The 27789-nt window shown below is 46.0% G+C and overlaps 1 protein-coding gene and 1 long non-coding RNA gene across 4 annotated transcripts; one reads left to right on the top strand and one right to left on the bottom strand.

The window, feature by feature from the left end:
• Positions 1 to 3995: 3995 nt before the first annotated feature.
• Positions 3996 to 20334, bottom strand: LOC149302031 (uncharacterized). 2 transcript variants are annotated; one of them, XM_089483374.1, is made up of 5 exons: positions 20228 to 20334; positions 17997 to 18047; positions 11281 to 11448; positions 10390 to 10510; positions 3996 to 5340 (listed from the first exon to the last, which is right to left on the bottom strand). In XM_089483374.1, exons 1-5 carry the CDS (start codon positions 20303 to 20305, stop codon positions 4442 to 4444), a joined length of 1317 nt encoding a protein of 438 aa, XP_089339500.1. In that variant the 5' UTR covers positions 20306 to 20334; the 3' UTR covers positions 3996 to 4441. The 2 variants fall into 2 exon arrangements, with proteins under 2 accessions (XP_089339500.1, XP_089339501.1); XM_089483375.1 differs by lacking the exon at positions 20228 to 20334 and adding an exon at positions 19104 to 19261.
• Positions 20335 to 20878: 544 nt separating this feature from the next.
• Positions 20879 to 27270, top strand: LOC149302030 (uncharacterized). Of its 2 annotated transcripts, XR_016272124.1 has the most exons (5): positions 20879 to 21115; positions 24831 to 24915; positions 25120 to 25310; positions 25501 to 25786; positions 26943 to 27270. It is a non-coding gene; the product is annotated as an uncharacterized LOC149302030 (long non-coding RNA). The 2 variants fall into 2 exon arrangements; XR_016272123.1 differs by lacking the exon at positions 25501 to 25786.
• The last annotated feature ends 519 nt before the right edge of the window (positions 27271 to 27789 follow it).

The following is a 27789-nucleotide window of genomic DNA, read 5'->3' as shown; positions in this document are numbered from 1 at the left end:
TGATAGCCTGGTTTAAATATTTGAAGGGATGTAGGGTTGCCATAATTTTATGGCAACCCTAAAGGGATGTCATATTGAGGAGGGAGCAAGCTTGTTTTCTGCTGCTCCAGAGACTACAACCCGGAGCAATGGATGCAAGCTACAGGAAAAGAGATTCCACCTCAACATTCCCGGCTTTTCTAACTTTTACTCTTTTTCTTTTTTTAAAGTTGAACCCATTCTCCCATACCTTAGGCCCCATACAGATAGGCCAAAATAAAGCTGCTTTGGGTCACTTTTGCGGTATACGGTTTAAATGATGCAAGTGTCCTAAGAGTCCGGAAGCTGTGTCAAAGCTGCACTCATGTCCTTAGGACTTAGGAGCATGGCTTTGGCCCAGCTTCTGGAGTCTTAGGACACATGATGCATCACTGAAACAGCATCCCGAGTCCCAAGTGACCCGAAGCAGCTTTATTTTGGCCTGTCTGTACAGGTCCTTTGCTACTGGCAGTAAGGTCTTTACGCAAAATATGATAGGTTTCTGGTCCCTTGGTTCTGCCTACCACTGGAATACGGCATCTGGAACTAAACTTTTGGCTTTAGGGCCATCCTCAGTGGCATAGCAAGTATATTTGGCATCTGGTGCAAATGATTTTTTAAATACTCTTTTCCTCTCTTCAACAGCTTTTCCCAGGTCTGGCAGAGCTGCTTGGAAACAGGTGGGAATGAGAAAGAAAGGAAAATGACAATGAATGCAATTATAGGTATATTCCTGTATCTGTACATACAATTATAGGAACCTGTCAGGATATCTATCAACATGGAATGACAATTAATGCACATATCAGGATATATGTAACAATAGAAAGGCCTTTAGTGTGAACACCAGAGTTATGCCTGCTGCAATTTTGTACATTCTTTGGCATTGGTTTCCTTTGCTTCGTCCTTCAGATTCTTTGCTACATGCCCCTAAGTTTTAGAAGTAGCCTCAGTCCTGGCTGATTGATGCTAAAGGGTGGGAGGAAGACTGCAGTCTTCCTTTCACCTTTGATAAGAAATTCCTCTGAACTCTAAAAATTTCCTCTGACATACCTCTATACCATTCTCATGACTATTTCATTGCTTCCTCAAGGTACGGAAAGCAAAGAAGCACTGGCTGATACTAAAAGCCACAAAACGTCTCATCAATATTGGGGCCATAAAAAATATACTGTTTTTATAACAACAAAAGAGGCTTGTTCCAATCTTCTTTCATTCTACATTTAAAACAAACAAAAATAAAGCTTAAAGTGTGAGGCTAGACCTAAAATGGGTCAATTGGTTTATTTAAAAAAAATAATACAGGTTCAGAATGGAGATTCTCCAGAAAATCCTGAAGGCACTTCAGCTCCATGCTTTCATGGTCCCTGCTCTTAGTTGTAGTTTGCTTCTGCATCCCAATTATCTACACATTGCTTACCAGGATAAGCTTTTTCCCTACAAGGCTCTACCATTCAGTTTGTTGTTGTTTTCTTCAGTGGCACTCACTACACTGATAGGGACACACTGAAAATAGTGGGACCTTCATTTATACCCATAACTTCACAATGTCCTGATCAGATCCATTTCTCTTCCATAAGATGCAACAGATGTCAAGCTGTGCTTTTCTTCCTATCCAGACATGGTTTTCTGGTAACTCACAAAAAGAACAACCTAGTTCCATTTCAGAAGCTACAACTCTTTGGAGTGGTTGTCGACACGTTACTGACCAGAGTCTGCCTGACCAAACAAAGGATAAGATCCATGAATAACACCCTCAAACAGGTCGGTTGTCCTCAATTTTCAGACCTAGTGCAGTAACACCTACAGTGCCTGATCTGCTTCAGTTAACAGTTCTCTTCCCATTTCGAACCCTCAGCAATTGGAATCCAGATCCACCTAGGCAAAGTATTGATGTCTCATTTTATACCATACTTTAAGCAATGATCTTCTTATAACATGATGGTTAAAAGTATTATTATCTTTTGGTTTTGTATACCACATATATGCGTGTATACCAAGATTCAGGTTAGCTTTTTCTATATTCAATAAATTCTTGTTTTCTAATTTGAACCATTCTTCTAACCATTTGAGACAAGCTGCATAATAATACAGCTTAAAGTTTGGTACGTTACATCCCCCCCTTGAAGCAAACATCATTTACTAAGTCAACCATAACAGTTTTGACTCCGTATCCCATCCTGAGGCCAGTTTGAAATGGGTCCAGATAATCTGTCTCATCCAAGACCTCTTTGAGATGAAGAGCAACTGCCCTCTCAATCCTATTGTTTAGAAATGGGAGATGGGACACTGGTCTGTAACTGTTCATGTCCAAGGGATCTAGGGAGGGCTTTTCCATAAATGGCCATAACATCGCTTCTTTTAAGCAAGATGGAAAATAGCCCTAAGAGATGCATCTATATCTCAGGTGATATATGAAAGGCAAGGGTTGAGGGGGCAAGTTCTCCTCTTCACACTTCCAAGGAGCTTGTCCACATCCTCAGTACTCAGATTCAACTTGATCCAGTATGATCTTACTTATGGACACCTTACTTACAGCCTCTGCAATAATGCTGACATCCAATTTGGCTCTTATCTGAGAGATATTATCTATGAAACAGTCATGTAAAGCATCATAGTGAGCTGTGGAAGGCTCTAATAATGGGTTCCGGGGGGAAGGTGCCTGAGTCAGGTCCCAGATCCCCCCACCCCACTTCAGCAGTCCCTTTATGCTTCTCTTCCCTTGGCACTTTCACTCCTTCCTTCCTTCTCCTCTTTTAACGTACATCCCTTCAAGGGGGTCCAAGGCCCTTTCAGCATGTTCCCGGAATTAGGAGGAGTGCATTTTTTTGGAGCTGTGGGTCTATCTGCTGGTCCTCCTCTGCAGGGTTGTTGTGAAGGGAAAGATATGTATATGGAGAGGGGGGTGCTTAATCCGGATCCTGTGGGCCTTTAAGCCTAGTTCCCAGGTTGACAGAGGTGTCAGTCTCCCCAGAAGGGGTTTTGGGGTCCCTCCATCTCCTTCCTCTTGGCTTTGTCCTAAATTTGGGCTCTTCTCTGCCCCCCAGACAGAGCCCCCCTCCCCCCAGGACCCCAGAGAAAACTCCCCCCCCCCGAATAATGTTGTTTCCAATGCTATTGAAGCCTGTGCTGTGTGATGCTCTTTATTTGGCACAAAACTCTTCCCCAAATGAGGAATCAGAAGGGAGGGTCTCTCATCTGCCCCACGTTCCAGAAGGGAGGGGGCTCCTCAAAGACCTTTTTACCTTTGGAACCCCCTCCCCTCCATGGCCATGCCTCTCTCCAAGGGTCCCCCCTGCACTCTTTTCTCATAATAACCCCCCCCAAGTACCTGGGCCCCAAGGAATCCCCCAGGAGGGGGCAAGGAAGGAAAGAGGGAGAGGAGGCCTGGCAGGCACCTTGCCATTCTTTGGGGGGGGGGGGAGATCTGGGTTTCCTTCCTTCTTACAAAAACCCAACCCCCCCCAGAAGACCCCCCCAGCCATTCCTCCAAATGAACAAGGGCTCTCCCAACTTCCCTCCCTCAGAGCAGGCTGTAAGGGCAGCAGCTTCAGGGGCTGAGAGTGTGCATGCGCAGATGCCCCAAAGACCCCTTCTGAGCATGCGCAGGGATCGTAAGGCCCTTGCTTCTGCTGCTGCTTATTCTGCTGGCATCCTTTGGAAGAAGGGAAGGACTATGGCCTTTTTTCCTTCCTTCCAGAATGGAGCCCAAGCTGCGGCGCTGGACTCAGGAGGGAAAGACTGGGAAGATTCTGCTTTGTACATATAGCTCTGTCTCTCTGAGTGTGTGTGTGTGTGTGTGTTTGCTTATGGCTGGGAATGGAGCTGAGGACTGAGGAGAGAAGAAAGGCTCAGTTTTGGGCAGATTCAGAACTTCTGTGCATCAAAGAGTCCAATGTGTTGAAACAGCAAAGAACTTTATTGAGAACACATAGAAATTCAATGTTTAAGCCAGAACTGCCCACTCCAATCCAAACAATACATTAAAAACCCCAAACTTAAAACATCACCCTCTTCCAAATCTAGCCCCCACCTCCAATTCCCACAGTCTATGCCCCACAGGTAACAAGGCCCCCTTTGCCATTCCCACAAACTACCTGGCCCCAACTGTCTTTAGCCAACATCCCACACACTGCAAAAGCTATAATTCCTCTAACTATTCTAACCACCTGCAACAAATCCCACCCCTCTATCTAGCTAACCTATTCCACAACCCATAGTCCCCACTCTAATTTATAAACTAAAGCAATAATCTGTACTAATAGCAATTAAAAGCTCAACTTAACAAAATATAACTGAAAAACATAAACAGACATATGGACACACAAACCTAACACACAAAATCACAAGGGTCTTTTCTTATTACCACAAGATTTAAAATATATTCTTTGTATTGCTTCTTGACAAAAATAATATTAGTTCACTACTGGGATGTGTGTGGCTTCTCTCCTGTGTGGACTCTCTGGTGTGTCACTAGGCTTGACTTCCAAGCAAAACATTTCCCACAATGCTGGCATTTGTATGGCTTCTCTCCTGTGTGGCTTCTCTGATGTGTCTCTAGGTTTGACTTCTGAGAAAAGCATTTCCCACAATGCTGGCATTTGTATGGCTTCTCTCCCGTGTGGCCTCTCTGATGTGTTTCTAGGTATGACTTCCAAGAAAAACTTTTTCCACAATGCTGGCATTTGTATGGCTTCTGTCCAGTGTGGATTCTCAAATGTGTCACTAGGTGTGACTTTGAAGAAAAACACTTCCCACAATGCTGGCATCTGTATGACTTCTCTCCAGTGTGGATTCTCAGATGTGTCACTAGGTGTGACTTCGAAGAAAAACATTCCCCACAATGCTGGCATTTGTATGGCTTCTCTCCTGTGTGGATTCTCAAATGTGTCACTAGGTTTGACTTCTTAGAAAAACATTCCCCACAATGCTGGCATTTGTATGGCTTCTCTCCTGTGTGGATTCGCAAATGTGCCACTAGGTTTGACTTCTCAGAAAAACACTTCCCACAATGCTGGCATTTGTATGGCTTCTCTCCTGTGTGGATTCTCAAATGTGCCACTAGGCTTGACCTCTCAGAAAAACACTTCCCACAATGCTGGCATTTGTATGGCTTCTCTCCTGTGTGGATTCTCAGATGTGACACTAGGTGTGACTTCTTAGAAAAACATTCCCCACAATGCTGGCATTCGTGTGGCTTCTCTCCTGTGTGGATTCTCAAATGTGTCACTAGGTTTGACTTCTTAGAAAAACATTTTCCACAATGCAGGCATTTGTATGGCTTCTCTCCTGTGTGGACTCTCTCATGACTCAAGTGTTCTTCTGTAAAAAGCAATGACAGATAAGACTAAAAATCAGAGTTAAGAGAGGAGAGTGTTACCCCATGATTTAGCCTTCATTAACCCCTCCTTATTAGAGATTAAATTAAGAATGTTTCTGTGAGTAACCCAAGCATGACCCTATTGCTTATGCCCCTAAATCCATGCACTGATCGTATTCTTACTCATAGGAGCTAGCAAAGAATGGGGACTGCCTTGAGGGAAGCAGTGGAAGCAGAAAGTCAAAGGACTATTGAAAAACTATACCATTAACCATGTGCAAAAATACTTTGATTGACAGGTGGACTCATATCCTGTGAGACTGCCATAGAGTCATGAGTCAGAGCCCAAGGCATGATGGAAGCTAACTGCAGAGGATGCATCATGCTGTTTGGCACCAGGAGATGACTCACAACCAATATAGTATGCAGCTCACATGTGGATTGGTGTGGATTGGATTGGAGTTGTGTGTAGAAGAGATGGTGAAGTCGATGGAAGTCGGAGAGGAGAGCTTGCAAATATTTGTATTGTTTGACAACTCAAGAGAGAGAATCTCCAAGGATTTCGATGAAATCAACTGTGTTTGTGATTTATTTTTAAGTGTGGAAAGTGGTCAGTGCATTGCCAATATCTATATCTGGATATTTGCTTCAGTACTCTGCTATGTTATTGTTGTGCTGCATCCGGGAGCGTTGCTCTCAGATTGTGCTGTATATTGGCTTTTCAACACGATTGGAATTCAGAGCCAAGAAGGACCTGAGAGCCACTGTGCTAATCATTTTTGTCTGAGGTATTTGCACCAAGCACCCATTGCATTCAATTTGGTTTCAGACCATTCTTCCACCCAGGAAACATTCTAAAGCAATTTAAACATGTTTGAACATTCGGTTTCTGCCCACAAGAAACAATTACAGTATAAATATCTGTCCTGGATGGCTTTTCTTTGCCATCAATCCAATTACAGACAGACAGTCTATCGGTTTACATGGCTGGGCATCTCAATGCACTCGCCAACCTCACTTGTTGCAGGAGCTCCTGACTTCTCTTTCTATTTTGAACCCTCAGCAATTGGAATCAAGATCCGCCTAGGTAAAGTATTACCATTATGAAAGTCTTACATCTCTTGACCACTCCAAATGTTATCTAGTTCTTGAGCATGTGTGTGAACGCTTACGTGTGTGTGTGTGTGTGTTTTGCTTTTCCCCTAAATAAAAGATAGAACCTATTTCAAATGCCTTTGGAGTTCTGTGTGCTTATGGGCCTAGCACAGTTGGGCTGAATCCCGAGGTGGCTCTTGCCCCAACCAAACTATATCTCACTTTTCAGCTAAGTACCAAATTCCCCTAAAAGCATCGCACTTGCGGGTGTCCTTCCCAGACTCCAGCGATTCGGGTGACAAAGGGCCTCTGAAATCAACCATGAAACTAAGCAAGCTCAGGTAGGAAAAGAAACTTTAGAGAACAAGCAGGTTTTGTCTCTCCCTTTCCTACCTTCATAGATATTACTCAAAATTGCTAAATGGAACCCCTAAATATGTCTGAAAAACAAGGATTTGAGCTGGTCCTCAGAAGTTCACTCAAACCAGTTCTTAAAATCTGTCAGGTTGGTGGCTGCCTCCCAATCCCCAAGGCCCCTCTCCTGGCCCTTCCCAGAGGTCCCTTCCTCTCTGCACAGAGCTAGGCCACCTGGGCTTTGCTCCTAATAATAATAATAATAATAATAATAATAATAGGATTTATTTATATAGCGCCCAATCACTGGGAATCCGAGCGGTTTACAACAGAGGGGATAATAGACGGTTCCCTGCCCTCAGGCTTACAATCTAAAAGACATGACACAAAAGGAGAAGGGAATGGTGAGGGGGAGGGATCAGGTCCAGCAGTTATTCTCTCCCTCTGAGGCCTGGACCAAGGCAGATGGATTGGAGGGAGGGCTCTTCTTCTTTCAGGCAGGCCTAATGGTGCTAGCCTGCCTCTCTCTCCCTCAAGATGGTGGATGAAGGGAGGGCTTGTCTTCTTCCAGGCAGGCCTGTTGGAGCTAGCCTGCCTCTCTCTCTCTCAAGATGGTGGCTGAAGGGAGGGCTCCTGCCTTCCCCTCCTGATTCCTAGAGGCCTGATCCCCTTCCCTTTCTCCCTCCACTCTCCAACCTTCTCTCTTGCCTATCTGCACTGCTTTTTGAGCCCCATTTGTTGAGAAAGTCAGGATAATCAATATACAAATAACTCATTGGGAAAGGCAGAGAAAAGGGGCTGGATCTGGACTCCAATTTTGGTGGGGATCTAGGATCGGAGACCAGCCTTAAAACAGCCTAAAGACATTTCTACGACAGGGATGGACTACTCTTGGGGATTCGGGGGGTCACATTGCCCGCCAGGGGATCTCAAGGGCACCCCCACATAGTATTCCCTTGGGGATGAATAAATAATATTTTGCCCCTCAATATCTGACAGCATCCCTTTTGCTCCTGTTCTCTGAGCCATTGCTGGGACAAGGGAGCCATTTTACACAAGAAGCCTCTCCAGAGTCTCAAAACGCTGGAGGAGGGCCAAAAAAGGCAGCAAACTTGGTCAGGGATGGGCTGAAAAGCATTTGGAGCCAAAAACCATTTGTCTCCATGGTTCCTTCCCACAAAATCCTAGAATTGACAGTTTAAGTTTAAGTCTGTTATCCTTTGGCCTGGGAGGGAGTGAATAGGCTGGCCCAGATCCACCAGGGCTAGCCTGAAGAAGAAGAGCCCTCCCTCCATAGCTGCCATCTTCTGGCCTGCAAGGGAGTTGACCAGGCAGGCCCAGCTCCACCAGGGCTAGCCTGAAGAAGAAGAGCCCTCCCTCCAGTCCATCTGCCTTGGTCCAGGCCTCAGAGGGAGAGAAGAACCACTGGACCTCATCTCCTTTCCCTCCACCATTCCCTTCTCCTTTTGGGTCGTGTCTTTTAGATTGTAAGCCTGAGGGCAGGGAACCATCTTATTAAAAATAATAATTGTAAGCCGCCCTGAGAGCCATTAGGGCTGAAAGGCGGGATATAAATAACGTAAATAAATAAATAAGATATGATATTTAGAATCCCTAGAACAGTGAGTGGAGAGCAATAGTGCCTCACTAAACTACAAATACCAAGTGGTATCTGAGCCTATTCATGCTGCTGGACACACTCTGGACCTTGTTTTCTGTACTGGGTGGGATGATGGTGATCTTGGTGTGAAAGAACTCTCCACAGTTCCATTCTCATGGACAGATCATTATCTGGTCAGATTTAGACTCACTGGGACTCAGAACCTCTGCAGGGGTGGGGGACCAATTAGGATGGTCCGCCCCAGGAGGCTGATGGATCCAGATGGATTCCTGAGGGCTCTTGGGGAGTTTCCTGTCACCTTGGCAAGCGATTCTGTTGAAGCCCTGGCCAACCTTTGGAATGAGGAAGTGGCCAGGGCGGTGGACACAATTGCTCCTGAGCATCCCCTCTTACGGAGTGGAACCAAACCAGCCCCCTGGTTTTCCAGGGAGTTGATGGTGATAAAGCGAATGAGACAGACTAGAGCGACATTGGCGGAAGACTCGGAGTGAATGTGATTGAACATGGGCTAGAGCCTATTTGAAAACCTACTCTGTGGCAATGCGGGCAGCAAAGAAATCATTTTTTGCTGCCAGCATTGCATCTGCAAGGAGCCGGCCAGCAGAGCTGTTCCAAGTGGTCAGGGGCCTTTTACACACTCACACTATTTGGCAGACTGTTTCTCCTGGTATGAACCGGCCCGGATTCTAAGATCCTCTGGGGAAGCCATTCTCTCTGTCCCAACATCATCACAAACATGGTTGGTGGGGACACAAGAGAGGGCCTTCTCAGTGGCTGCCCCTAGACTCTGGAACTCCCTGCCCAGGGAGATCAGAACGGCTCCCTCCTTGATGGCCTTCCGCCGGCAGGAGAAGACCTACCTGTTCACACAGGCATTTAGGGATTTACTATAAGGACAGGATGTTTGATGTTGGACCAGTTTAAAAATTCTTTTCAATGTACTTTTTATTTTATTGTACTATTTTTTTTTAATTTTTTATCTTTTCATTTATTTATTTTATCTTTTAATACTGTGAAGCCGCTCTGAGTCCCCGTCCTGGGAAAAGAGCGGGATACAAATCAATAAATAAATTCAAATATTCTACAGGATGTTGCTATCACAATTAAACTACGCTTGAAAGGGATCTAGGACGCCTAGTAGTCCACAAGTTGAACATGGGCCAACTGTGTGATGCAGCAGCTATAAAGGCCAATGTGATCCTAGGCTACATCAATGCAAGTATAGTATTCTTTCAGAGGGTTGGACTGGATAGCTCTTCTAGTTTCTTTTAACTCTATGATTCTATTTTATAGATTAAGGGAAGTACTCTATTCTGCTTTGGTCAGGCCCTCACTTCGAATACTGTGTCCACTTCTGGTCACCATAATTCAAAAAGGATGTTGAGAAGCTGGAGTCTATCCAAAGGAAAGCAATGAAAATGGTGAAGGGTGTGGAAACCATCAAGCCCTATGAGGAGTGGTTTAGGGAGCTGGGACTGTTTAGCCTGGAGAAGAGACGTTAAGAGTGGATATGATAGCCCTGTTCAAATATTTGAAGAGATACTGAGGATGGAGCAAGCTTGATTTCTGCTGCTCTAGAGCAAAGGACACGGAACAATGGATGCAAGGCACAGGAAAAAAGGTTCCACCAAAATATTAGGAGGAACTTCCTGACAGTAAGAGATATTCAGCAGTGGAACATACTCCCTCAGAGCATAGTAGCGTCTCATTATTAATATTATTATTATTAATTTCTAAAGCACTCCTTCTTTGAAGGGCTTTAAAGGTCTTTGAAGGTCTTTAAACAAAGGCTGGGTAGCCATCTTCCAGGGATGCTTTCAATATGTATTCCTGCATGTCAAGGGGTTGAACCAGATGCTCCTTGTGGTCTATTCCAGCTCTATGAATCTATGACTCTAAAGTGGAATCATAGTGCCATGATAATGTAGTATGAAAGGGCCCTCAGTCTTCATAGGATGGGCAATGAATTCAGCTTCCTTACCCAAAGAGGTCACATTCTTGTAATTCTCCATCATCACATAATTGTACATAAGTCTCTGCTTCTTTGTCAACAGTTTCCATTCGTCCTCAGTGAAATATACTGCCACATCCACAAAGGTCACCTGCAATAGAAAATGGCCCTCATTCAGAGAATGACTAATAAAATGGGGGGGGGGGGGGGGAGAGCATATGATGCATCCCAAAATTATTTGAACACCTCAGAATTTAGTCCAGGAAATAAACTTTAAATTCTGTTAGCAAGAAAAAAGCTACTGCCTTTGAGATCCAGTTTGTCTCAAATTCTTTCAATATAATATACAGTATAATAAGCAATATAATTTAGGTCATGGCTGGGATATTGATAATGGATTAGGATACTGACTATCCCGACACGTATAGTTCTGGGGAGCACTCTGGGCTTGAGGGCCACCCCCCACTTTATATCCAGTGATATTCTCCCATATCACCCAAGGTTTCACAGATGAGAAAGACAAGACACATGCGGACAAGCAACACCAGAAAGTGGTGAAGACGGTCAAAGTTGTTTATGAGGAAGATCACACAAGCGTGAAAGGGCACAGCAGTTTGCTTTTGCCTCAGACTCCTAGCAAAGGAAAGTCCCTGCCCCTTTCTTTCTTCTCCTCTCCCCACTTTTGAGTTGATGGGGTGCAAACTCCTTGGCACTCCTTATGCAGAAATTGAAGTGGGCTGAAGAAGGGGGAAACTGGGTGGAAGAGAAAGAAATCAGGACTTTTTCAACGCCTCCGAAATAATGGGGTGACAGAGGATTAACCAGGACTGTCTCTGCCAAACTTGGACAGTATTTTCTTTGCTTCCTTTCATAAACTGGCCCAGCAGTGACACAGATGAAGCTATTAGGATACTGACTCACCGAAGAGTTGTTGTACCTGGGCAGCCTCTTTCTGTTGGAGCCCAACTGCCTCCGCTTGGCCTCTGGGTCGGCCATCAGGTGGGCAAGGGGTCCTGTTGGCCCTGCACTTGGGTCACTTCCAGCAAGAGAGGTCCCAAAGCCATGTACAAGAAGACCAAGATGAAGTTCCTGAGAAATGAGACCAGGGTTAGGATTGGCTTGGCAAGAAACCCTGCAGCACTCAAAGACACAGATAAGAGCATCCTGCTGGTGACATACGCAAGTGACATATGCCTCCTTTGGGCCGATTCAGAGGTGGGCATCCCCTTCCTCCCTCTGCACCAAACAAAGCCCCTGGACCTAGCATAGACTCACTGCAGCTCCCCTACACAACAGATACTTCTTAGAGTGGTGGGGGATTAGGGGATGGAGAATTGGAGAGGGCCCTGGTTATGTCCCTGTAGCTAGATGTGAAATGCGTGCATTATAAATGAATAAATACATGAATCATCTGCTGAAACCTCCAGAGTTCCCCAGTGTTGTTTCTTGTGGAGTGGCTCCAAGTTATTGCCGACTTCTGGGGAGCCTCTCCTGGGGTTTTCTTGGCAAGAGTTGTTCAGAGGAGGTTTGCCATTGCCTTCCCTGAGGCTGAGAGACTGCGACTTCTTGCCCAAGCGACCCAGCTGGTTTCATGGAAGATTGGGGCACTGGACCCAGGCCTCCAGAGTTGTAACCCAACACTCAAACCACTGCACCACACTGCCTCCTGTTCCCATGTACAACCTGAGAAATAAGTGCAGCTCTTACTGTCAGGAAGCTCCTCCTAATGTTGAGGTGGAATCTCTTTTCCTGTATCTTGCATCCATTGTTCCAGGTCCTGCTCTCTGGAACAGCAGAAAACAAGCTTGCTTCCTCCTCAATATGACATCCCTCTTGTTGTGCGCCTCTGAGGCTGTGGCAGTGATAAAGGCCTTCTCATGAGGAGACCTCCACCGCTGGAGCAAAGCAAAGGGCCCAGCATGCCCCCAGCAGACCCACTACACACACCAGTGACATCAGGGGTGAGGATGCCACTGGATTTGATCATACTAGAGAGTTGTCAGGCATGGTTTCGTCTGCGTGGGTAAGTCCATTGGACATTCCCATTCCTACTCTGCTCCCATCCCTAGGTATCAATGGTTATCAATAGCTTTTTGTGGGTTTTCGGGCTATGTGGCCATGTTCTAGAATAGTTTACTCCTGACATTTCACCAGCATTTGTGGCTAGCATCTTCAGAGAAGATGGCAGTCACAGATGCTGGCAAAACATCAGGAACAAACATGGCCACATAGCCCGAAAAACCCACAAAAAACTATGGATGCTGACCATGAAAGCCTTTATCGTCACAATGGTTATAAGTGGTTAAGAGTTCCCTTGTGAGTTATGTAATTGGCTTTCCCTCATAGCCAGGAAGACTGTGGAACTTGGGGTGTTGGAGTGGGTGAAATGGCAGCAAGTCTGTTAGCTGGCCAAGGTGGTAGATGCGTTGAGCCCATTCGGAAAGGTATGGGGGGGGGGGGGAAGCAAGCTCAGTAAAGAGCTTTGTGATCCTCACATGCCCTCCAGTGGCCAAGAAGTGCATCATGATTCAAATGCTTCATCTTTTTCTAAGGAGGGAGGAATGTCTGAAGGGGACACCTTAGATGGTTTCTCCCCTTCGTAGTGTCACTAGGATTAGCGTCACCCGCTGCAGTAACTCATGGTGTCACCCCTGCATTGACCTTCTCTTATACCATACCATACAGAATCCTTAGTAATCTTTTTTGTACTACTGTAAAGCTATAGCCATGTTAGTCTGTAGAATCAGTATGTGGAGAGACCTTGTAGTACCTTGTGGACTAACTGAAAGAAAGAAATTGGCAGCATAAGCTTCCGTAGGTTTCAGTCTGCTTCCTCAGATGCATTACAAATGTTACCCATAAATCATAATTCACTGAATATATCACTGAATGACATTTTAATAGTTGTGACATAAACAACTAGCAAAATTAAAATTATGCCCAGCCCTAACCTAACGGTAGGCTTGGCCCTGGAAATAGAGGTGGGATCCCATAAATGTTTAAGGGGGTCCCATAAGTGCTTAAGGCATAAGAGCCAGACACAGGGAACCCAGCAGAGATCAAGTGTTTCAACAAGTGAGAGGAGCGGTCAATTGATCTTCTCCACTGTTTCTTCAACCTTTTCTCCCAGGTGCTTCCTTTGTACAACAAGCTGAATCCAGAAGCCTCGGCTGCTCCTTGCTGCGTCCCTCATGAGTTGGAGCCCTTGACCATCCTCTACTATGTTGGCCGCTTGCCCAAAGTGCAACAACTCAGCAATATGGTTGTCAAGTCTTGTCGGTGCCGTTAAGAATGAGTGTATGTTACTATGGGATCCTGAGACACTTCTCCAACAATTTTCCGGGGCCACCAAGGTATTCTACCTTGACCCAATATCTCCCCCACCCAGTTCCACCATATTTATTCTGACCCAGCCTTCCAGGGAGAACCTCCTCTTCTTCCTTTTGTGCTTCTACCAACCAGTGAAAGACCACTCCTTATGCTCTGGCTCAGGTCACAAATGAATGTCCTCACCTTACATTTGCCCAGATAAGATGAAAGCAACTGGTGAGGCTTTGTCTTTGGTCTCTCTTGTACTACACAGTTATTTGTGGTTATTGTTAACCACCTTCGAATCACTCTCAAGTCATGGTGACCCTGTGGATGAGACATCTCCAGACTCTCTATCCTCCCCTACTACTTAAGTCCTATAAATTTATACCCATGGCCTCCTTAATAGAGTCCATCCATCTCACAGGTAGCCTTCCTCTTTCTCCTTCCCTCCACCTTTCCTAGCAATATTGTCTTTTCCAATGAGGCATTTCTTCTTATGATTTGGCCAAAGTACAATAGCCTCCACTTTATCATCCTGGCAGCTTTCTGGCTCGATCTGTTCTACGACCATTTGTGTGTCTTTTTGGCTGTCTATGGGATCCTAAGCACTCTTCTCCAGCATCACACCTCCAACAAATTGATTCTCTTCCCATTCGATTTCTTCACTGTCCAGCTCTTGCATCCGTACATGGCAAGAGGGAATACAATGGCTTGTGTGATTCTAACTTTTGTGCTCAGTTGTATATCTTTACTCTTTGGGAACTCTTCTGGTTCTTTCATAGCTCTTCCATAAGATCTTCCGTAGTAGCCATTCCAGTTCTGTCATGTTTTCTGCTAGCAGTATGGTGTTGTCTGCCAATCTTAGATTGTTGATAGTCCTTCCTCCTATTTTCACCCCTTCTCCTTCTGTGTCCAAATTACAGCACTTCAACATTGCTTCAACTGCTGTGGCTGCATCATAAAGAATCCTGGGATTCATAGTTGTAGGAGGTGCTAGAGCTCTTTGACTGAGATTTCTCAATTCCTTGCTAAACTACAAATCCTTGGAGCGGCGCAGTGAGTTAAAATGGTTTCTAAGTGCTACAAGTGTGTAGTATGAAAGAGAGTAACTAGCACGCCAGTGTCCCCAAGTGAATTGGTTCCCTATCCCTACAATATGTGATGCTGCCGTTTCTAAACAGATATATATACACTGGGGCTGAAATCTGCTTGGAAGGTTCCTATGCTTCCCAGTGGAGGCCAGGTGTGAGCAGATTTTAGGCTTGCAAGAGCTGTTTGTCTTTCTGCTACAACACCGCAAGGTCCACTCACCAAAGCCAAGTGCAAAACAAAGCGACTTAAGAAGTCAGATGTAGCCATTGCTTTTAAAGATGTGCTCAGCTCAGGAATTTGTTTTCAGTACCAGACCACCAAAGATCTTTTATGAACAAATCTAGCCCTATTTTACTCCAAGCTTCCTTGATTTCAGTAGCCTGGGGGTTTTGGCTTCTTGTTGTTGCTGTTGTATACACATGAGGGTTGGAAATGGTTTCCCATCTACTGCTGATCCTCAGGACAGAGGGACCAGATGTTCTCCTTTTCCAGGACATCTCCTCCATTTCCACCGTTCTCACCAATACTCTCCTCATCAAAGGGTCATGTGCCACCAATGCAAAGTCAACGTGAAGAAGTCCCCTTTTCTGTCCCTGTCTATTCCTTTCTTCCCATTTCCTTTCAATCATAAGTAACTGGTTCAACCTTTGCATTTCCCTGTCTCAGGTTTACAAGCTCTCATTTTATTTTCCTCTTTAACCTGGATTGGTCAGTCCATTATATGAGCATTATGTGCTCTTTCTCCAGAGGGAATGTGTGATCTCTCTCTCTCTCTCTTTCCTTTTCCTGCCCAAGCTTCTTGCAAACTCTCTGTTTGAAGCTTTTTGGGAATTCCAAAATGTCCTCCACTCTGAGTGTGCCTAAGAAGCATGCATTTATATTTCTAGGAGCATTTTTAGCTTTTATTTGGGAATGTTCTCCATTTTTCTTGAATGTTTTCCATTTTACGGTGCCTTGTCCTCCTTTGCAGTTAGGACATCTGGTCACCCTGCCTCAGAATAGCTCCCAGTAGGTCTTGTTTCTGTCCATTCCTGTGGAATACTTCCCAAGTTTAGTTACTCAGCTTTAAGATGGCACATTTTCAGTGGCATTCCCCTGTTTCATCGTGTTTTTCGAGTGTGAGGTCCTGAGACGTGGGTTTGATGATCTCCTTTTCTCAGGTTGAGCAGCAGCAGTCTGTCTGTGCAGCCTGAAATCTGTCAAGCCCTCTTCCATTATTTTGGGGGAAATCCCGCAGCAGTTCATGATGCGCATGCATGCACACACATGCACGCAGGGGTTCTCACTGTTCAACAGTGCATTTCATGGCTGATCTGGGAATCCAACCCTGGTCTCCAGAGTCCCAACGCTCAAACCACTATATTGTTGTTATGTGTCTTCAAGTTGTGTTTGACTTACAATGACCCTAAGGTGAATCTATCATGAGGTTTTCTTGGAAAGCTTTATTCAGAGGAGGGTTTGCCGTTGCCACCCTCTGAGACTGAGAGAGTGTGACTTCCCCAAAGTTACCCATGGGCTTATATGGCCTAGCTGGGGTTTGAACCCTGCTCTCCAAAGTCCAACGCTCAAACCATTAAGCCACACTGGCTCTTTGGTCATTAATAGCAATGAAATTCAGATTTTGAAACATAATTGTTTGATGTGGGGGTCCATCTTTCCCATTAAAACCAAGGACAGAATGGAGGAGAGTGTCTACAGTCCAGAATGATGAATTCTGACATGGCCAGGGATGCAAAGTATGAGGCGTCTGTGCTCCAGTGCAGTCATCATACGTTTTCAAAAGCATACCTGGAACGGCTTGAGGAATATCTCATCCATGGCCAAATGTCCATACTCAGTGAAGAGCTATGAACGGGGAAAAAATTAAATGCTGAAAATTGTTTTGCAGTCAAGGGAGTCATAGCAAGATGGGTTTGTCAAGCCCTATTTCAGAAAACATGAACACGGAAGGGATGAGGAAGGGTGGAAATAACAGGAAGGAAATCTTGTGTCTTTGGACACCCTGTTGCTGAATGATTTGCCATTTTAATGATAATGGGGCCTAGCTGGAAAGTCTATGATGGGTGCAATTTAGAAATGCCTCCATTATGAATCTGTGACCACATGATGTTATGTGTCATCATTGTTGATTAGTAGCAGTACTAATTTACTGTGATAATTACTGTTACTAGCAGTAGGATACTGTTATTATTCTTCCTACTATTATTAACATGTCAACATAAATATTCCATGCCTATTCCATATGCATGCAATTGCACTGGAAGATTTACTAGTGAAGACAAAGTAATGCATTGAATTTATAGTAAAGTTAAAATACAGATTAGGAAAAATACTCCTTTTACGCAGATTAAATGGAGACTCTGGGCTGGTTAAGAAGTAATACCCACTTGTGGTCAGGTGTTATGTGAACGAGCTCTAAAGCCCATAACATTCCCTCCTCTTGTACTTCTCCTCCCCACCTCACAAAATCCTGTTTCTAATTCTTCAAAAAGCCAGAGGTCGCCATTACATCCAACTTGGTCATACAAGGATTAGTGCCAGTACAAGCCTGAGAGCCAGGTTTGCAAGCTATTCAAACCAAAGGTTTTAGTGAATAATCAAAATAAACAGATGCTGTGTATGATGCAGGGGGCAAGAGGAACTGCATTTGCTAAAACAGTGCATGCCTTGTTGTTGTTATGTGCTATCACACAGTGAATGCCACAGACCTTTTATTAAAAGATCCTTTTATTAAAAGCCCTGCTCACTTCTTGCACACTTAGGCTTCCACTCCTGAGTCAATCTACCTTTATTGATTGTACGCCATTAAAACAATCGGAAAGCCTGTCCTTCTCTGAAGCTGCTATATCTCTTTCTGTAGCTATTAAAGATGGCACACAATAGCACTTCTATGATGCGTGTCAGGTCAGGTGTGTAACTCACTTATAGATCTCAAGCCATCAGTTGAACACTGATGCTGTGTAGCAAAGATGGGAAACCTTTGGCCCTCCGGATGTTGCTGAACTGCAATTCCCATCTCTGGCAAAGGCTGTTGAGTGCTGCAGCCCAACAACATTTGTACTGCCAGATTTTCAACACCATTGCCATTCCAAAATGAAGTTCTGCACCCACTGCAATAAATAAACAGGTTGATTATAACCAACAACAGCAACTGGAACTGTGACCCTCCCATATTCTACGCAGGGTTTTGCATTGCCTACCACAAAATGGCAAAATGTTCTATGCACAGTCACCTGCAGCTGCTGCAGATCATCTTCCGGGATGTTCTGGGACAGACTGTGTATCTGGAAGGAAAAATGAGACAATTGTAATAGCAACTGAGTGCCAGATTCCAGAGATGCGTTTTCTGGCAAGTTAAAGGCGAACCGATTTGTTCTAGCAAAGCCCTCCTCTAGATTAGCTGGGGTTTAGAGTTGGATCTAGAAACAGTGAAGGGGACACTTCACTGAATATAATTACTGTATATATTCGACTATAAGTCGACCTCATGCATAAGTCGAGGGCAGGTTTTGGGGCCAAAATTATGGATTTTGGTATGACCCATGGATAAGTCGAGGGTAAAACTTAGGGCCATGTACCAAAGGATGTAAAAGATGAAGCAAGGGGAAATGATGCCCAAAACTTACAAAATTCTGGCAGGCATAACTGCTGAGATAGTGGCACCTTTGCTTTCTGATGGTTCAGGGTATACAAACTTTGTTGCATGCAAAATATTATTTTTAAAACATCATACAAAATATTGTATAAAAGCTGGATGCATGCGAGAGTAGAGATGGTTGGTGCTTCTTTTTAGGTGCTCCCAGGATGGACAAAGCACTTGCATTTTGCCTCTCTACTCAGAAAAAGGAGGTGATCACACACACACATACACACACACACACGAGTTAAAGTACAGGACTTATATTGACCCATGGATAAGTCAACCCATGTTTTTTGGGTCAATTTTTTGACCAAAATTTCCAGACCTATACATGAGTATATACAGTATTTTGCTCATGTTCAGTTTTTATTCTATGATCTAGATTCAGAACGGGACAAGATTTAATTCTGAATAAAGACACTGCCATATAACACTTTGACGGCACAATTGCCTTGCCTAATTCATGGCATTTTACAGGGGAATCCAAATACTTTTATATTCCATGCGCAACCTTCCTATATTTTCCTGACATTGCTTCCTATAGAATAAATAGATCCCTTTCCCCCTCACAAGTTAAAAAAACATTAAAAGATGAAAGAGTTATTATTCAGGATCTTTGGATTAGAACTACTGGGTCCCTCTGTCTTAAAAGATCTAACTGAAACACCACTTTCCCACAAACACACAAACGTTGCCATACCCCAAATAGAGGCTCTGAACGTTGCCCCATTGACTACGTCCGTCATAGAGAGTGCCTTCTTGGAGGACCTAGAGATCCCTAGAGAGGTCTCCATGGTGTTTTTGTTGTTTGCAGTTTTTCCATATTCATGGGGGTCTTGTGCCTCTAACCCTAGCGAATATGGAGGGACAAGTGTGTGTGTGTGAGAGTGTGTGTGTGTGTGTGTGTATGTATATATATATATATATATATATAGAGAGAGAGAGAGAGAGAGAGAGAGAGAACATATACAGTCGGCCCTTCTTATACACGGATTTTTTATACACGGATTCAAGCATACACGGTTTGAAAATGTTCCAAAAAAGTATAAATTTACCATGATTTTCCATTTTTCATAAGGGACACCATTTTGCTATGCCATTATATTTAATGGGACTTGAGCATGCACGGATTTTGTTATACACGGGGGATCTTGGAACCAAACCCCAGCGTATAACAAGGGTCCACCGTATATATATTCCTGGTGTGTGTATATAGACACACACATATTTCTATATGCTACTAGAGTGTGTGTGTGTGTGTGTGTGTGTGTGTGTGTATATATGTATAGACAGAGAGAGAAAGAGAGAACATATATATGTATTCCTGGTGTGTATGTGTGTGTGTGTATGTATATATATATATATATATATATACATTCCTCATATACTCCTACATTACTTACATATACATACATATATATACATACATATAGAAAGCATATATATATATATATATATATATAAACAGAAAGAGCACAAATATATTTATTTCTGGTGTGTATACACACACACACTCCTATATGCTCCTAGAGTGCTTACATAGAGAGAGAGAGAGAGAGAGAGAGAGAATATATATATATATATATATATACACACACACACACACACACATTCCTGGAGGAGAGTGGTCTCCCCAAACCATGCCTGGAGTAGCTAGGGCTCCAAGCCATTCCCTGCCTGCTGCTGCTGCTGCTGGGGATGATGGGGGCGGTAGTCCTGGCATCCTGCTCCCTCTACAGGGCTCCCAGCTTCTGCCCATTTCTCTCAGGGCCCCCATGTCCTTCTGGCCCAGAGGAAGCCCCTCTCAAAGGCCGGGGCCCTTACCGGCCGCCTCCAGCTTGACCCCTTTCGCAGGCAGCTGCCACCGAAGAGAAGAAGCGGAGGAGGAGGGCTGGGTGCCATGATCTCAGGCAGAGGAGCATGAAGCAGCGACAGGCAGAGAGAGGAAAGAAAGAAGGGGGGGGGAAGCCCCGGTGGGAAAGGCTTACTGGGAAATGTAGTCCTGGCAGTGACCGCCTCTCGCTCTAGGAAGCGACCGATGGAGTCAAAGGGAACTACAACTCCCTTCAACCCCCAGTGCAGAGAGAAAACGCGCTTCGGCCCAATGCATCACGGGAAATGGAGTTCGCTCCGGGAAAAGGAAAAAGAGGCGGGTGAAGGGCGCGCGTGCGCAACCAAGAGCGAGGAGCGCATGCTGGGGGATGTAGTCTTTTGCCTTTGTAGGCGGGACAGTTTTATTTTATCATTATTATTTTTGCTGTGTGTTTAACGTCCCCCAACTGCGCCCTTTCAGAGATTTATTTTGGACTCCAGATCCCAGAAGCCTCTGCCATGTTGGCCAATCGCCTGGGTTTCTGGGAGCTGAAATCCAAGCAAAGCCCCTTGAAGGGCACAGTAGAGGCCGCGCCATCAACCTACCCAAACAGCTAGGGCGCATGCGCACGCAGCCCACAGGCGGGAATAGTGGGCGGGGCCGGCTTGATGCGCAAAATTATTTTGCAGCCCTTTCCAGTCTACATTTTACCTGGCTGCAGAGGATTCTGGAAGGCAGTGGATCAGAAAGGAACACCTTGCTGCCGAGGGATATTAGACCCAGGAGGGAAATGGCGGAGCCCAGGGCCCAGACTGCATCCCTGCCTTCCTTCGCAGGAGAAGCTGGGCCCTCAGGACAACCAGGGAAAGGCCAGAAACAGGAAGGCTCCCTAATACCCAGTAAGCACTTTGGGATGATGGGGTTTGCGGTAGGGGATCACCGGGGCCAGGATGGGATGCAGGAGCACTCGGGGATGATGGGATAGGTCTCAGGGAGTCACTGGAGTCAGGGTTCGGATGCGGGAGAAGGCAGGGGCTGATGGGATAGGTCTCAGGGGGTCACTGGAGTCAGGGTTCGGATGCGGGAGAAGGCAGGGGCTGATGGGATAGGTCTCGGGGGGTCACTGGAGTCAGGGTTCGGATGCGGGAGAAGGCAGGGGCTGATGGGATAGGTCTCAGGGGGTCACTGGAGTCAGGGTTCGGATGCGGGAGAAGGCAGGGGCTGATGGGATAGGTCTCAGGGGGTCACTGGAGTCAGGGTTCGGATGCGGGAGAAGGCAGGGGCTGATGGGATAGGTCTCGGGGGGTCACTGGAGTCAGGGTTCGGATGCGGGAGAAGGCAGGGGATGATGGGATAGGTCTCGGGGGGTCACTGGAGTCAGGGTTCGGATGCGGGAGAAGGCAGGGGCTGATGGGATAGGTCTCGGGGGGTCACTGGAGTCAGGGTTTGGATGCGGGAGAAGGCAGGGGCTGATGGGATAGGTCTCGGGGGGTCACTGGAGTCAGGGTTCGGATGCGGGAGAAGGCAGGGGCTGATGGGATAGGTCTCGGGGGGTCACTGGAGTCAGGGTTCGGATGCGGGAGAAGGCAGGGGATGATGGGATAGGTCTCGGGGGGTCACTGGAGTCAGGGTTCGGATGCGGGAGAAGGCAGGGGCTGATGGGATAGGTCTCGGGGGGTCACTGGAGTCAGGGTTCGGATGCGGGAGAAGGCAGGGGCTGATGGGATAGGTCTCAGGGGGTCACTGGAGTCAGGGTTCGGATGCGGGAGAAGGCAGGGGCTGATGGGATAGGTCTCAGGGGGTCACTGGAGTCAGGGTTCGGATGCGGGAGAAGGCAGGGGCTGATGGGATAGGTCTCGGGGGGTCACTGGAGTCAGGGTTCGGATGCGGGAGAAGGCAGGGGCTGATGGGATAGGTCTCGGGGGGTCACTGGAGTCAGGGTTCGGATGCGGGAGAAGGCAGGGGCTGATGGGATAGGTCTCGGGGGGTCACTGGAGTCAGGGTTCGGATGCGGGAGAAGGCAGGGGCTGATGGGATAGGTCTCGGGGGGTCACTGGAGTCAGGGTTCGGATGCGGGAGAAGGCAGGGGCTGATGGGATAGGTCTCGGGGGGTCACTGGAGTCAGGGTTCGGATGCGGGAGAAGGCAGGGGCTGATGGGATAGGTCTCGGGGGGTCACTGGAGTCAGGGTTCGGATGCGGGAGAAGGCAGGGGCTGATGGGATAGGTCTCGGGGGGTCACTGGAGTCAGGGTTCGGATGCGGGAGAAGGCAGGGGCTGATGGGATAGGTCTCGGGGGGTCACTGGAGTCAGGGTTCGGATGCGGGAGAAGGCAGGGGCTGATGGGATAGGTCTCAGGGGGTCACTGGAGTCAGGGTTCGGATGCGGGAGAAGGCAGGGGCTGATGGGATAGGTCTCGGGGGGTCACTGGAGTCAGGGTTCGGATGCGGGAGAAGGCAGGGGCTGATGGGATAGGTCTCGGGGGGTCACTGGAGTCAGGGTTCGGATGCGGGAGAAGGCAGGGGCTGATGGGATAGGTCTCGGGGGGTCACTGGAGTCAGGGTTCGGATGCGGGAGAAGGCAGGGGCTGATGGGATAGGTCTCAGGGGGTCACTGGAGTCAGGGTTCGGATGCGGGAGAAGGCAGGGGCTGATGGGATAGGTCTCAGGGGGTCACTGGAGTCAGGGTTCGGATGCGGGAGAAGGCAGGGGCTGATGGGATAGGTCTCAGGGGGTCACTGGAGTCAGGGTTCGGATGCGGGAGAAGGCAGGGGCTGATGGGATAGGTCTCGGGGGGTCACTGGAGTCAGGGTTCGGATGCGGGAGAAGGCAGGGGATGATGGGATAGGTCTCAGGGGGTCACTGGAGTCAGGGTTCGGATGCGGGAGAAGGCAGGGGCTGATGGGATAGGTCTCAGGGGGTCACTGGAGTCAGGGTTCGGATGCGGGAGAAGGCAGGGGCTGATGGGATAGGTCTCAGGGGGTCACTGGAGTCAGGGTTCGGATGCGGGAGAAGGCAGGGGCTGATGGGATAGGTCTCAGGGGGTCACTGGAGTCAGGGTTCGGATGCGGGAGAAGGCAGGGGATGATGGGATAGGTCTGCCAAATTGGACAGAGAAACATTTTTAACATTCGGATTGCAACCTCCCTTCGGATTGCATTGCAGCCATTGATTCCAAGCAGCTAGCCACATTTCATGGCAAAAAGTATTGCATTGCCAAAGAAAAATAACTTAAACAAAAGAAAACCCCAAGGGCAAGGTCCCTGCTTTGCTGGGCTCCCCTGTCACCCCCCCCCCCTTTTTTAAAACCTGCAACGAAGGAGAGCTGGCCACAACCTGAAGCAGTCCTTTCCACTGTGTCAGATTTCCCTCTTTTGCATTCCTCCTTCCGCTCTTTCCTCTCCTTCTCCTCCTCCTCCTCCTTCTCATTCTTGGATGAAGGGGAGGGAATGGCAGCTGCTACAAAGGGAAGGAAAGAACTCCCAGAATTCCATAGCATTGAGCCAGGACAGTTAAACTGGAGTTCAACTGAATTATCTCTCCAGTGTGGATGCAACCTAAGAGACGGCAACTGAATGACAGGAGGATGGGGCTCTGACACGGAAGATCCTTTGAATTTCGCTGCCAGGGATGGGGAAAAAGGGGCAGCTGTCATTGATGCATTAAAGTGGAGGCAGGCTCCCTTCTTGCCCCTGGAAGTGCAAAGGTTAAGGATGCCTTCAGGGCTACACTGGGCATGCGCAAGGGTCCCAATTCGAATCATTGAATCCCCCATGGTCTGCACCGGTGTAGAACTGCCATTTGCACTCACTCTGCTTTCCCCGAATCCGCATCACGTGACTTCCTTCAATTCGATTCCCCCTCAGTCCGGAAGGGTCACGTAACAGCGACCAGGTATGGAAATACATTCTTGTTATCAACGTCAATCCGAATGGCCTAATCTGCAGAAGCCCCTGCAGAACCCTCCTCTGATAAACACCTATGTGAGGGAGCTAAGCTAGGAGGGCACCTTCACCTCCCTGTGGGTAGTGCTAACATAACAGACTCCCTGAATCAGAGATCAGGATCAAAACAGAAGAATTAATCAAAACTAAAAAACAGCTCAGAAAGGTACAAACGCCCTTTATTTCTACAAATGAGTGTCATGAAGCATTCCTTCATTCAGGGATTCATTGGAGAGGGCAGCAGTCAGAGAGCAGCCGCAGTGGAGTAAACAGGGAACATACTTTAAACAGCAGTAGAACCAAGAACCATGAAGCTGAGAATGTGTTTTATCCCAATGTTTTCTTGGAAGACATGTTCAGAGGGACTTGGCTTTTGTCCTGTATTGAGAGGAGCCCTGGCGGCACAGTCCTTCAAGGCCTGTCCTGCAGCCACTCACTCAAAACCACAAGGTTGCGAGTTCAAGTCCAGCAAGAGGGCTCAAGCTTGACCCAGGGTTGCATCCTTCCAAGGAGGTCGCTAAAATGAGGACCCAGGCTGTTGGGGGCTTATAGTTGTAAACTGCTTAGGAAGCAGTGTGAAGCAATAGATAAATGACTATAGTTGTTTTATTATTATTATTATTATTATTATTATTATTATTATTATTAAGTGAATACATATCTTCCTTTCCAGCTAATTGTTGAAACAGAAGCTGCATACTTTGGACTGAACTATGACCTTAGAAAAGCAAACAAGGTTTTTCTTTACGATAGAAAACGTAAGTACAAAAAACTATATAGGATTTATTCTTAATCCAGCTATACTGCCTTACATGTAGAGAATTGTTTTTCTATCTTCATAATAATCATTATTATTATTATTGTTATTGTTTTGTTTTGTTTTTCTCGAAGGCTAAGGGTCACATGATAGTTAAAGACACAAAAACATCCTCCTTCCGACACTCTTTCTCTTTTTCCCCCAGAGACATCTTGTTCTACGGGGCAAGACTCTAGATAAACGTTATGGGTCTCCACCATCGAGAAAGTGCCCCAAAAAACCAAGATGGGTTACATGCCTTTCCCCACTCGCTTTGAAGTGGGAATAATGTACATTTCCCAGTTTGGGATCCACGCTGAATTCGGCAGTCCTGAGCTAAATTTCAACATTTTATCCGTAAGTACAGTACATAGTAAAACAAATATCCCATCATAATTACAATTGTGTATTTGTATGGCATTGTGGGGGTATTGTGTCTAAGGCTCCTACCCCTCCTTTGCAAGCTACCTAGATGACATCTGTCTGGTAGAAAAAAGTCACCTGGGGGTGAAAATGAATTTAGGGTTGCCATAATTCCCTTCCACAGAACCAGGCTAAAATGTAGGATGTTTCAGAAAAATGGAGGACAAAAGCATGACTTCAAAAACATACAAATTTGTGCTTCCCGCTCATGGTCAAAATGGAGGACATTTTGACATTCTTCCTGGATAGAAGTGTGAGTGACCTGACGCAAGTCACACTCTCTCAGCTTTCTCCTCAGCAGAAAGCCATGGCAAACCTCCTCTGAGCAAATCTTGCCAAGCAAACCGCAGGATAGGTTTGCTTTAAGGCCTCCATAAGGTGGAAAACAACTTGAAGGCACACAATAATGAGTAAGTATTGTACCTTTAAGTGCAGGGAAGGGTCTATAGTCATCTTTGACTATTTTGCAGGTCTGCGAATTAGACAATCGCAGATGGTAAAAACTGTGTCACCTCTGTGTTGGAGTTTGGGACCAATGGCTTATTGTGATTGATTTCTATAGTGGAGATGTCTCCTAAAATGCTGTCTGAAAGCTAAGGATCAGTTTGCTGGCTCATGGAAGAGACTTTCATTTTCCCTCTCTCAGCCTGGGCATTTTAAGGGTCCCTATGTATCATAGACAGACTCTCTTTTAGGGTACCTGCCTTCATATATTATTGATGGGTTTTTTTATCATCCACGTCTAGAAAATATTCAAACAATATATAAATTCAAAAAAGCGCATGTTGATTTTGCCACGTGATACAAGACATGGCTGTGTTTGCCTGGAAAATCAGTATGCAAAGGGATCTTGTAGCACCTTTGCGATTAATTGAAAGAAAAAGTTGGCAGCATGAACTTTCATAGATGTCAGTCTATTTCCTCAGTCGCAAGACCTTGTTGGAACAATGAGTCTGAAAAGAGACTAATGGAGTAATATAATGCAATAGAAAAGAAGGCTAAGAACAATAGAAGGAGGAAAAGAGGGAGAGAGAAAGGCTGACTACAAAGCTAGCCTTATTAAGGCTATATAGAGAGCTGTAGGTCATCTGTGTTCTTAGTAGCTCTCCATTAACCCTGTAATGGTTATTTACCCTATAATGGCTCAAGTGTAGAGCTTGTTACTGTTCCAACAGACCTGTCCATAGAAACGGTCAATAAGCCTCAGGCTTGGATCCTGAAATCTCAAGGCATGGGATTCTCCTGACCTGGCAATCCCAACCTCATGTTGAATCCCAGAAGTCCTACTTGTTGGCCAGGCTGGCTGGGTCTTCTGGGAACTGAAGTCCAAAACACCTGGAGGACCAGAGTTTGGAAAGCGTTCCTCTCTGTGTTTCCTGTCCAAGACCAAGAAGGCAAGATATATCCAGATGTCAGTTGTTTAAGCCACCCCAAACAATGAACTCTCTGTACACGTGTTTCTCTGTTCTGATGAGGGCCTAAGCTAAGACCTCTCTCTGGGGAAAAGACTCAGTAGCAATTGATTAAAATAAAATAAACTGTCCTTGCATATGTTTTCCTTTGCAGGTTTACCTAGAAACCAATGAACTGCTTTGAGTCAGGCCTAGTTCCATCTCTGGGTTTGTTCCTAAGCTGGTGCCTTTCATGTTCACAGACCAGCGCAGAAAGAGACTCCCAACTGAGCGCTAGCAAAGACTTGGAGTCAGCCAACAAGAAGGAAAGCCAAAAGTCAAAGTTGGGTTGCCTGAAGATTGCTGGTCCAGAGGGAGCGTCTGGCATCCATGACACTGGGCTGTTATATTTTATTGATTTTATCTTTGTCTACTAACTCTAATATACGTACTGTGTTATCTTTATTGATGTAATCAATAAATAAAATTTATTATTACTATTATTATTATTATTATTATTATTAATATACTTTTAGCTCTATTCACACTGTATCTCTTATCTCTACCCACATATAATCAGCATGGATTTGGCATTCTTGCATGTATAAAAGCAGGCTGTCTCATGCAGGGTGACCAGACGTCTGACATTTCCTGTATTTCAACTTTCTGTCCAGGAAAGCCAGCAGGTTTTTATGCTGGAATGGGGAATCGAACCCTGATCTCCAGAATTGGTGACCCTAAGGTAAACCATGATAGGGTTTTCTTAGCATGTTTCCTCAGAGGGGTTCTGCCCATGTCATCCTCTGAAGCTGAGAGAGTATGACTTACTGGCCAGCCAGTGGGTTTTTATGCTGGAATGGGGAATCGAACTCTGATCTCCAGAATTGTAGTGTAATGCTCAAACCACTACATCTTTTACTTATGGCAACCCTAAGGCGAATAGGATCTTCATGGCAGGTTTTTTCAGAGAGGGTATGGCGTTGCCACCCTCTGAGGCTGAGAGAGCGTGACTTGCCCAAAGT

Source organism: Sceloporus occidentalis, unplaced genomic scaffold (assembly GCF_023333645.1).
Source record: "Sceloporus occidentalis isolate IW3139 unplaced genomic scaffold, rSceOcc1.0.p SCAF_20, whole genome shotgun sequence".
NCBI classification, from domain to species: Eukaryota; Metazoa; Chordata; class Lepidosauria; order Squamata; family Phrynosomatidae; genus Sceloporus; species Sceloporus occidentalis.
This window is presented reverse-complemented; position numbering and strand designations above follow the sequence as displayed.

What these genes read in the sequence shown, in the direction of transcription:
- LOC149302031 (XM_089483374.1), bottom strand. Translation starts at nt 20,305, where the DNA reads ATGGCACCCAGCCCTCCTCCTCCGCTTCTTCTCTTCGGTGGCAGCTGC. An exon ending in GGTCAAGCTGGAGGCGGCCG is followed by an intron (nt 18,048 to 20,227) that starts GTAAGGGCCCCG and finishes TTTTCCTTCCAG; the next exon opens with ATACACAGTCTGTCCCAGAA. An exon ending in CCAGGTACAACAACTCTTCG is followed by an intron (nt 10,511 to 11,280) that starts GTGAGTCAGTAT and finishes TTTCTATTGCAG; the next exon opens with GTGACCTTTGTGGATGTGGC.